The sequence below is a fragment of the Aedes aegypti genome, chromosome 2 (genome assembly GCF_002204515.2).
Source record: "Aedes aegypti strain LVP_AGWG chromosome 2, AaegL5.0 Primary Assembly, whole genome shotgun sequence".
NCBI classification, from domain to species: Eukaryota; Metazoa; Arthropoda; class Insecta; order Diptera; family Culicidae; genus Aedes; species Aedes aegypti.
The window spans coordinates 204,340,370-204,350,919 of NC_035108.1; the positions used below are offsets into that span (position 1 = coordinate 204,340,370).

General features: G+C 39.7%; 1 protein-coding gene across 1 annotated transcript; it reads left to right on the plus strand.

The window, feature by feature from the left end:
* The first annotated feature begins 314 nt into the window (after positions 1-314).
* Positions 315-10,092, plus strand: LOC5575914 (ATP synthase subunit alpha, mitochondrial). The gene is made up of 4 exons (XM_001655856.2): positions 315-543; positions 2,336-2,572; positions 2,638-2,978; positions 8,715-10,092. The coding sequence occupies exons 1-4, from the start codon at positions 478-480 to the stop codon at positions 9,724-9,726; spliced, it is 1,656 nt and encodes a 551-aa protein (XP_001655906.1). The 5' UTR covers positions 315-477; the 3' UTR covers positions 9,727-10,092.
* Positions 10,093-10,550: the final 458 nt, after the last annotated feature.

Here is a 10,550-nt window from a genome sequence, read left to right on the forward strand (position 1 = left end):
CGAGTGTGACGGACCTGGTATGAACCTCTGTACGTGCCATAAATTCTTTTGTTCTCATGACTTTTACTGTGCGCCATGTGTTGGTGCTGTCTCGCTCTCTCTCACGGACAACTTAAAAACAGGGCGCACAGTAAAAGTCAAACGTGTTATAGCATGCATAGGCTCATTCCCAAATATTTCGCTAGTTTTCAATTTTTATTTTCCGTGCGCAATCCCAAAGATTTTTATCGCCAGATGTCACCCCTGTGGAAGTTCACCAACTTCCGCTCCCAGCTGTCAAATTCACCCGCGAACGGCTGTCAAGAAGATCGCGAACCGCTAGCTCGGCTGCTGTCTCTCATACTCGTTCGCTCGATTCGACCGCGACGTCCATCTTTCCGAGTCCCGCAAAAAGAAGGAACAGTTTCCACTCACTCTTGAGGGAGTTGTAAAGTTCGAACCACAGCCGTCGAAGAAACCAGGAAGGAACCAACGAAGATGTCGATGATTTCTGCCCGTTTGGCCGCTCAGGTGGCCCGCCAGCTGCCGAGAACCGCTAGCCAGGTAAGAAAGAAAAAAAACCGGACGAAATGATAAATTTTCCTCTCTTTTTCGATGCAAATCGACCCGTCGTTTTTCAATGGAGGCTCTGCTAGACGGTGAAAAATGGTGACATAATCAAACCGGGAAAAGCGAAGAAAACTCGCTAGGTGCTGGAATTTTGCACCGGAATTGTGGAAAATCGGATCCAGGACCGGTGCGGAACCGATGGCAGTGAATTTTTGGAAGATTGCGCAACTGGATTGGTGGATTTGTTGGAATTCAAAATCTTGGACGATTGTTATGTAACCTCACCCTGGAAAGAGTGAATAATTTTATGCCTTCGGGAAGTGAAGTGTTGAAAAGTTTTGGAAGTTTATTTGAACTATTTTAGAAAAAAAAAAAAAAAATGGTATCTTTGAATGTTTTCAGTTTCTGGTGTTTCAAATGTGGTCATAATTGGCGGATATTTTTCCAGTGCAATGTAGTGATATTTTTAAAGGAAATCAAAAATTTGGACATCCTGTGAAACTGCTTTAAAATGGAGGATTCAAATCATATGTTATTGGTCTTTTTTAATGTTCAGTGAATTACGTAACTATTTAATAAGTGGAGTCCAGGATAGTTTAAGGAGGCTTTCTTTAGCCGAGCGGTTAGAGTCTTCAACTACAAAGCAAAGTCATGCTTAAGGTGTCTAGGTTCGATTCCCGGTCGGTCCAGGATCTTTTCGTAATGGACATTTTTTTAACTTCCCAGGGCATAGAGTATCATCGTACTGCCACACGATATACGAATGCGAAAATGGCAACTTTGGCAACGAAAGCTCTCAGTTAATAAGAACACTAAGCTGAGAATCAGTCTCTGTGCCAAGGGGAAGAAAGATGATTTGAATTAGGTAATACCTATTTTGTAATAACATTGTTTGAGAATCAAATACAAAGAAAAGTGATTATTTACGATTCGTATGAAAATTGCCAGGGCTGGTAGCGAGTCACTTTTTAGTTTCTTGGTCACTATTTTAAAGCCGGTTACTACGAAGTCTCTCTCTTGAATACATTTTCACTTCGCTTCCTCTTTGTTTAAGGCAAAGTTATACAAGTAAGTGCTATAATAAGGACGTAAGTAACATGATCGATTTCCAGGGCTGTTATAACAGCCTCGAATTTTGCGATTCTCGCAAATTTGCGCTACTGGTTGCGAAAATGGCTAATAAACAAACTACTGTGTCGCGAAAGCCGCGGATTTACTGAATTATACCGCAAAAATCGCATACATAACGATTAGATATCTTAAATAGTGTAATTTTGAGTTTCGAAAAAATTTCTATTTCACGAAGCAAGATCACCAGTAATTGATCACTCTAGCTAGCTAGAGTCTAATAGATCTTCTAAAGTTTTCTTCAAAGAAAACCTATAAAATTTCCAGGAGTTTTCTTTAGAAATCGTTTTGGATTAAAAAAAAACTGCGAAATCTCTTCAGATGTCGTTTTTTTATTATTTTTCAATCGTTTTCATAAGAATTCTTTCAAATATCACGACTAGATCCACTGTTTATCCCAGGATTTGCACATCCAGGGGATATTCCAAGGAAATCTATTGAGTAGGAATTCATAAATAAAATCGACATCCTGAAGTTTTTTCAAAAATTTCTCTAAGACTGCATACATCATTTCATCCCGAAATTAGTCCTGCAGTTTATCAACACGTTTCTTGTGTAATTTCTCTATCTCCATGGATTCTTCAAAATTTACTTTGCAGTTGTACAACACATCTTCAAATTTTGTAACGAAATATGCTTCGTTCTCGTCTTTCCCCAGGTCGCCAAGATCGCTGTGCCAGCCGTGACGGTCGCTGCCCGCAATCTCCATGTTTCCGCTGCTAACCGCGGTGCGGAGATCTCTTCCATCCTGGAAGAAAGAATCCTCGGCTCGGCCCCGAAGGCTGATTTGGAGGAAACTGGACGCGTGTTGAGCATCGGTGACGGTATCGCCCGTGTGTACGGTCTGAAGAACATCCAGGCCGATGAGATGGTGGAGTTCTCCTCCGGTCTCAAGGTAAAGAATCTTGAACCATCTCAAATCTCGCAATCAGTCTTATACATATTGTTCTAATCATCCAGGGTATGGCCCTTAACTTGGAACCCGATAACGTCGGTGTTGTCGTGTTCGGTAACGACAAGCTGATCAAGGAAGGTGACATCGTCAAGCGTACCGGTGCCATCGTCGACGTTCCGGTCGGTGATGAGCTGCTCGGTCGCGTCGTTGATGCCCTGGGTAATGCCATCGACGGCAAGGGCGAAATCAAGACCAACCAGCGCTTCCGTGTCGGTATCAAGGCCCCCGGCATCATTCCCCGTGTGTCTGTGCGCGAACCCATGCAGACCGGTATCAAGGCCGTCGACTCGTTGGTCCCGATTGGTCGTGGACAGCGTGAGCTGATCATCGGTGACAGACAGACCGGGTAAGTTGGAAGATGCATTTCTTTTGACATCGTTTTTTTTTAATTTTGGGTGAAGCAAAGGGGTAGTACCTACCTACTGTTGCTCAAATGATCACTGCGTAAATCCATTCCATTATGCCGAAATATGATGACAATGATAATGATATGAACAGCTAGATATGTGTCAAAGTATTGGGAAGGTGATATGTTTCACAAACGAAAATTATTATGGTGTACCTTCTACTTTGGCACCGTCAAACCATGTGATCTTGGTTTTGATATCGTTTGTTTTTATTTTATTTTTTTCAATTTATAATTTTATTCCAATGTTTCTTTCAAGATTGGATATTTTGTGTTTACGATCAAATTTCCATACCAAACACTGTAGATTGCTTTGTCTATGTGTGGAAGGGTACGGCCAGTGTATAGCGTTCAGATTTGTTGGAACGAATCAATCTGTTTAAAAACACTTTTTCGAAATGTTCACTGATAGAAGATAGCAAGTTAGACGGCAAGATTTTTGTCCGGTTTAAAAGTTAGTGCAACCTTGGCATTTTTCCATTTGACGAGAAAATATGCTATAAGTATTGATACAAGTTTTGAAGCTATTAGAAAACCAGGACACAAAGAAAAAACTGAAAAAAATTCAACAAGTCATAATATTTTCTGTAAGTTTCTTACAAATCAGTCTCCAAAGAACAGTCGAAAACGGTTTATTCGTAGATTTTGCATCGGAAGAAATCAGTTTTGTTGGAATTCTTGACTAATCTTCTGAATGTCAAAATATCATCAACTCCGATCTGACTGGAGACCGACTAATTGGACTAGAGAGATTTAAATTGAGCGACTAGCAACGTTCATTGACCCTCAACCGGCAGCACTATTTTACCAATGTGATATAGAAGCACATTGCTATTTTACCACAATACACTATTTTAATTGCGAAAACTTTATTTATTTTTGGACATTTCGGCATTAGTTAAAAAAAAACTACTTTCAGAATCTGTGTCGATTTTGACCATTGGTCATCTGATTCCTAAGATATTCCAAAATTCTTTGGGAGACCGACGCATAGCCATACCCCACGTAAATATTTCAGGCTACAGAATTGTTCTCATGTTCGTTTATTCGCTTTTTAACACAATTCTTTGATGAGAGTCTGCTGTGAAAATTGGAATCAAGTTGGTGCAACTGTTTTCGAGTAATGACCATTTATGTTTCTAATTATACTATGGCCGTATTGAGCATGCTTGATAATACTCCTCAACATCACCAGAGTTCGTTGAGGCTCTAAATAAAATCGATCATCTGTCAAAATTTAAAAAGCTGTTTTCTTTCGATTCATCAAAAAATCAAGGAAAAAAAGGTCCGTTTACCATAACAAAATGGACAAAATGGAGTAATGGATTTTTTTTTCTATATCTTTGTCCGTTCGAATGAAAACTGTTGTTTTAATTATGGCTAAGAACCAATTCTAAATAGAACTTCAACATGCTCTAGACTCTAGACTCTAGAGCAGCGTGCTGTTTTTGCCTCTTTGTGAAGGAACGAACAAATACTAAAAATTCAATAAAATAAGAGTGCCATTACAACTCCGCGAGGCCTGTTATGTTCCATCAGGTCATTCGTGAGTTCCTTTGTTGAGGTGTGTGTAAAGGTGAGCGTAGCAGCAAGAGAGAAAGAGTACCAGAAAATCCTCGCACCCTCACTCGAATCGTTTTTTTGTGATATTTGAATTCATTTGTGCATCGAAGAGGAGTGTCTGTCAAGCCTGGGTTTGTATTGAGGTCTTGAATATTTCCAAAACATCATTAGTAATTTTGAGATTTCTCGAAGAAAGCTCAACCGATTTATATATTTTTTTGACATTATATAGCTCAGGTTTTTTATAGTTTAACTAATATGAAAATGCCGATCAAAGAAATTGTACATTGGGAATGTCGGTCCGCCAAGAATCATCGAAATATCTCCAAAACCAGTTGACCAAAATCGACCCAGAATCTTAAAATATAATGATTTTTTGATAACTTATGAAATAATGGTGTAAATATAACCTCCTAAATATTTCTAGTTAAAATGAAAATGGTTGTGTATTTTTTATATTGATTACTAGCAATTCTGAACGTTATCCTTAATTTGATTGTTTGTGTAAAACATAAACGGCCGGCTCCAGAGGCACGTTCTCTGTCAATTGGAAGATTCGTGCCAACGCAACAATGACGTCTATAACAACAGATTCGAATTCAATTTCACGTCAGTTTTCCTGTCAGTTCTTAAATAAGTGAAAGTGGGACTGTTTAATCAATCGAAGCAGTTTCTAGAGCAGACCTGTCCGGGCCTGCCTAGCTTTTTAAGCGCGGACCTCATTTCAGAAACAATATTATGCGGCGGGCCATAATTTTAAGTTCACAAGACATTTTAAAATTTTTAAGGATAAAAATAATGTTTCTACCAAGGAAATTGAAAAGGAGATATTTGCTGCAGAGCATCTTGCTCAGGTTTCTGTGAAACCTCTTCCCATAATATTGACAAATTGCACTTCAAGTTACTCTATGGCAGGATTTGAAATCCCAGGATAAAATTCAGGATTTTATGAGAATCATACTCAGATTTTTGTCGCAAGGGATTTTGTCAGAATTAATACCTTGTATTCCTGCACTAGATTTTGCAAGAACCTTGCCCAGGATTCTGTGAGAATTGTTCTTAGAAATTCGACAGAATTGCTTCTCCAGATGTAGGTATTGAAATTCGTGGGAACACTGTCCAGGATTTCACAAAAAAAATGTTAGAATTATTTGATAACCCTGCCCTTGGCTTTGTGAGAATTTTGTCCCAGACTTGAAGTTGAAGTTCGTTAAAATTTTGTGAAATCCTGCTTTAAATTGTGTTCGTTATGTTCAAAATTGTGTTCATAATGTTGCTCACCCGCAAAACAATCAAAGGACACCAAGCAACGATTATAAAAATCACCGCCGTCCTAGCAAGAAAAATCTATCTTTGACACCGCATTTTTTGTTGAAAATCTTACCGCGTTTGGTGTTCCCGCATTTGATATTTGCATTTCAAACGCACACAGCAATAATATCCAGCATATGTGAGATTTTGTGTGAGATTGTATTTGACCATTCTTCCCAAACGAACACCGAACACGTTGGTTCAAGCGGTTTCGTACTCTTCTTGGACTCTGTTCTCGTGTGCAAACCGAAACGCTCGAACCTGAACCTAAACCCAAACATTGTGTAAAGTGAACATCGGTTCAAACGCCGGCTCGAAAACCGGTCCATTTGTAGTACCTCGTATGCAACCAATGTTATGGATTTTACTCTCATCCAGGGATGCCAAGTCAATTTTTCAAAAATCTGGAAGATTTTGAAAATTTATCTAGAAAAGTCTTGATTGCTTTTGTCGTATATGGAGAACCTTACAAATTATTTACAAAACCTTACAAATTCATATTAAATTTTATCTGGATCTTCCAGATTTTTGTAAAATGGGGCTTCAAAAATCTGGAATATTCCAGACAAATCTGGAAGGACTCATCATCACATTGGTATGCAACCGCGGTTCAAATTTTGGTATCTTTGGTTGGATTCGATGGCACAAACGGACAGTTGATATCCTCGCTTAGCAATTTCTACCAGTGCTGGGAATGGTAATAGTAGTAGGCTTGAATTTCGCGAAAATCACGTGGTTTTCCCAGTACAGTAGTTCAAAATCGTGAATCTCATCAAGTAGCCTATGTTGGGCGCATGAATTTTCTAAATCGTTAGTGTCATTGAAGGCTCTAAATGCGGGAAATAGAACAGGTTTCCACAGCAATTTTGGGTTGCCCTTAGCAACGGGTGTTTTGCAATTTTCAAGGCTCTTTGCCTACATCAGCGATAGGCGTGAGTTTCACTGGCTTTGCTGACTGCGAATGGCTTTGGCTACTGTAGAATGAATTTCAGATTTTTTTTCCCAGCCCTGATTTTTACTTATAGTGTCTTGTAGTATGATACAGGTCGGACTCGATTATCCGGAGACTCGATTATCCGGGGACTCGATTATCCGGGATTCGATTATCCGTAATTTTAGACTCGATTATCCGGAATTAGATTTTTGATGTTCTTGTTTTTCAATTTTTATGCATAAATCTGAGATAATTTGGTATTCCAATACACAACGTGAATGGTTTTGCAGTTTTGAACGTATTTAAGAACAGAAGGGTTTTAAAAAGTGGTTTTTGTGTACGCTGGTCAAAAAACATTTTTTTTTTCTTGTAAGGACCCCTAATGTTCCTAGAAATAATTTCTGGCTACGCCACCGCATCATATAAATCAAACAACAAAAAAAGATAACATTTATGTTCTTTTATCAAAGATTTAATTTTTTTTCTTAGTGATTCGATTATCCGGAAGATTCGATTATCCGAAGTGAAAATAAAATCGATACTCCGGATAATCGAGTCCGACCTGTATAGTAAAATCCTTTTTTTTATAAAGTTACCACTAAATGTTGTTTGAAACAATTCGGATTGTTCTTACAACAAACTTCGAACAGATCGTCGAAAGCTCGATTCACGTATAGTACATTTATAACGGATATTCAATCGCCAAGCGAACATAAAGCGATATCAAGCCAATTAAAAATAACGAGGTTGAATAAGCTTCAAATTAAAAGATCCAAGTTTAACTTGATATATTCTAAATTTAAATCAGCAGAACAGTCTACAGGCCAATAATGAGAATAGTTTCCAAAATCATCGCGGACCGCACAAAGTAAAGTCGCGGGCCATGCGTTTGGCAGCTCTGTTCTAGAGGATGAAAAACAAGTAGAGCTATCAGGGTATTGAATGAAGAAAAATATTCTAAAGAATTCTTGTCAAATAAAATCCTGCCGTTGGAATTGCTTTGAGAATTGTTCCACGAGGGATGGTATTAAAGTGTCCAATGAAAAAACATTTTAAATTTATGGCGAGCCAATTTTCCGCAAGTCAGTGTGAAGTTGATGAAATGGCAAATAGGCAGATATTAGAGTAAATTCACCAAGTTCTATTTCAATAGAAACACTCGAAGTTTTAAAGGACGATAAAAGTTTATGTATTGCACACGCCTATGAATGATGATGAAAAATTTTACAACATGCGATCATTTCGATAAACGAAAAAAGCTTGGATCCAGCTTTCAAACAAGATCCAGTAATAACTGCTTTTTTATGTTCTTAGTTATTAGAAAATAAAACAGCTCATCCTCCTTACCATGTAAAGAACAATCATTAATCCAATAACAATTATGTTTGAAAATTTCTCGTCAACATGAACAGTCATAGCCATAATTGTGGTATTGAACATTGCTCAGTTATGTATAAGTACATTTAGAAGATTTTTCGTTGATAAAGAGACGACATTGAATTTCCGTTCAAATTGAAAAAATACGAATCTACCTGTTGGGTAGAAGGAAATTTTACATGTTGATGAGTGTGATAAACAATCACCCAGTTATGGTAATTGAAGAGTGAAAATTGTTCAAAATTCAACCTACAAAATTACGGTTACGATAACCGTCCAAGTTCATCTGCCTGGTGCGAGCCTCCCCAGACGTCCTTAGCATAGGAAGTATCTTCACAAATGTTTGATAGCATGGTCCCCCTGTTGGCCATCGCGAAAATACGATACGCACTGAGTCATCCAATACCTTACTTCTAATCTTAAGCATAATGAAAATGTCAGTTTATTTTAAATCACCATATTAAAACATATTTTGTTTGCATCCCCAACAGAAAAACCGCTCTGGCCATCGATACCATCATCAACCAGCAGCGCTTCAACAACGGCACGGATGAGTCCAAGAAGCTGTACTGTATCTACGTTGCCATCGGTCAGAAGCGTTCGACCGTGGCCCAGATCGTGAAGCGTCTGACCGATGCCGGTGCCATGAACTACACCATCATCGTCTCGGCTACCGCTTCGGATGCCGCTCCCCTGCAGTACTTGGCCCCGTACTCCGGTTGCGCCATGGGAGAATACTTCCGTGACAACGGCAAGCACGCCCTGATCATCTACGACGATTTGTCCAAACAGGCCGTCGCCTACCGTCAGATGTCTCTGCTGCTGCGTCGTCCACCAGGTCGTGAGGCCTACCCTGGTGATGTGTTCTATCTCCACTCCCGTCTGCTGGAGCGTGCTGCCAAGATGAACCCAACTCTGGGAGGTGGTTCCCTGACTGCCCTGCCAGTCATTGAGACCCAGGCTGGTGATGTGTCCGCTTACATTCCAACCAATGTCATTTCGATCACTGACGGACAGATCTTCTTGGAAACTGAATTGTTCTACAAGGGTATCCGACCAGCCATTAACGTCGGTTTGTCTGTATCCCGTGTCGGATCTGCTGCCCAGACCAAGGCCATGAAGCAAGTGGCTGGTTCCATGAAGCTGGAATTGGCTCAGTACCGTGAGGTCGCTGCTTTCGCCCAGTTCGGTTCTGATCTGGATGCTGCCACCCAGCAGCTGTTGAACCGTGGTGTCCGTCTGACTGAACTGTTGAAGCAGGGTCAGTACGTGCCAATGGCCATCGAAGAACAGGTTGCCGTCATCTACTGCGGTGTCCGAGGTTACCTTGACAAGATGGACCCCAGCAAGATCACTGCCTTCGAACGCGAGTTCTTGGCCCATGTCAAGACCAACGAGAAGGCTCTGCTGAGCCAAATCGCTACCGATGGCAAGATCTCGGACGAAACGGAAGCTAAGCTGAAGAACGTTGTCACCAGCTTCATGTCCACCTTCAGCGGTTAAGAATTTACTTCTTGTGTTAGCTTTTAAATCGAGAGCTGGGTTTAAGAAAAGCCGGGACTCAGCCGTACATTCTTCCGGTCACTAGCTTTATTTTAGTGATCCGGCGATCTGTCATCATCAAAACTAGTGGGTACACCATCTTACGAGCGAGCAGAAAGTTGAACATCAAAGGGAAAATGGAGAATTGCGATACCAACGCCGAAAGTAAATAACAACAGAACCTGTGTTAGTAAAGTAACAAAAACGAAACAAAAAAATTGCAAAAAAATCGCAGCGACATTATTGTAGCTCTTCAAATTGTATTAAACAACAAATTACGGAGATAATATCTTATAATCGAAATACAGTTTCCAACAACTAATTTTACGTCTCTGAAGTACTGATTTTTGAAAGAAAATACGAATTTTTCGAAGGAACGTACAATAACATTTAGAAATCTGTGAGAAAGAGGGGGCGAAAGTCAAAGGACTGACACCATCCATCACCAGGGGCACTGCGAAGAACCTTCTTCCGTTTTAAATTACGTCTCAACTAGGACAAGGCCTGCATCTAAGCTTTGGTTTCTTATGAGTGCTTCCACAGTTAGTAGGGTAAGGGCGGGCTAGCTAAGTGACCCATAGCATAGCTGAGGAACGGACCCCCATATTTTATCATTTTTTAATAGGTGAATGAAAAGTCAAAGGTTGATACGTGAACAAAACGTATGATTAAACTATATTTCAAAAACCCATGGGCAAAATAAGTCAACCTTTGCTAAAATCATTTTTTTCTAGACAATGCAATAGTCGCAATAAGTAAATGAAAAACGATTTTAGTAGGTACCA

Excerpts from the sequence above, each read along its gene's own strand:
- LOC5575914 (XM_001655856.2), top strand. The coding sequence starts at position 478 with ATGTCGATGATTTCTGCCCGTTTGGCCGCTCAGGTGGCCCGCCAGCTG. Across the intron at positions 544-2,335 it reads TGCCGAGAACCGCTAGCCAG|GTCGCCAAGATCGCTGTGCC; the intron begins GTAAGAAAGAAA and ends GTCTTTCCCCAG. Across the intron at positions 2,573-2,637 it reads AGTTCTCCTCCGGTCTCAAG|GGTATGGCCCTTAACTTGGA; the intron begins GTAAAGAATCTT and ends CTAATCATCCAG.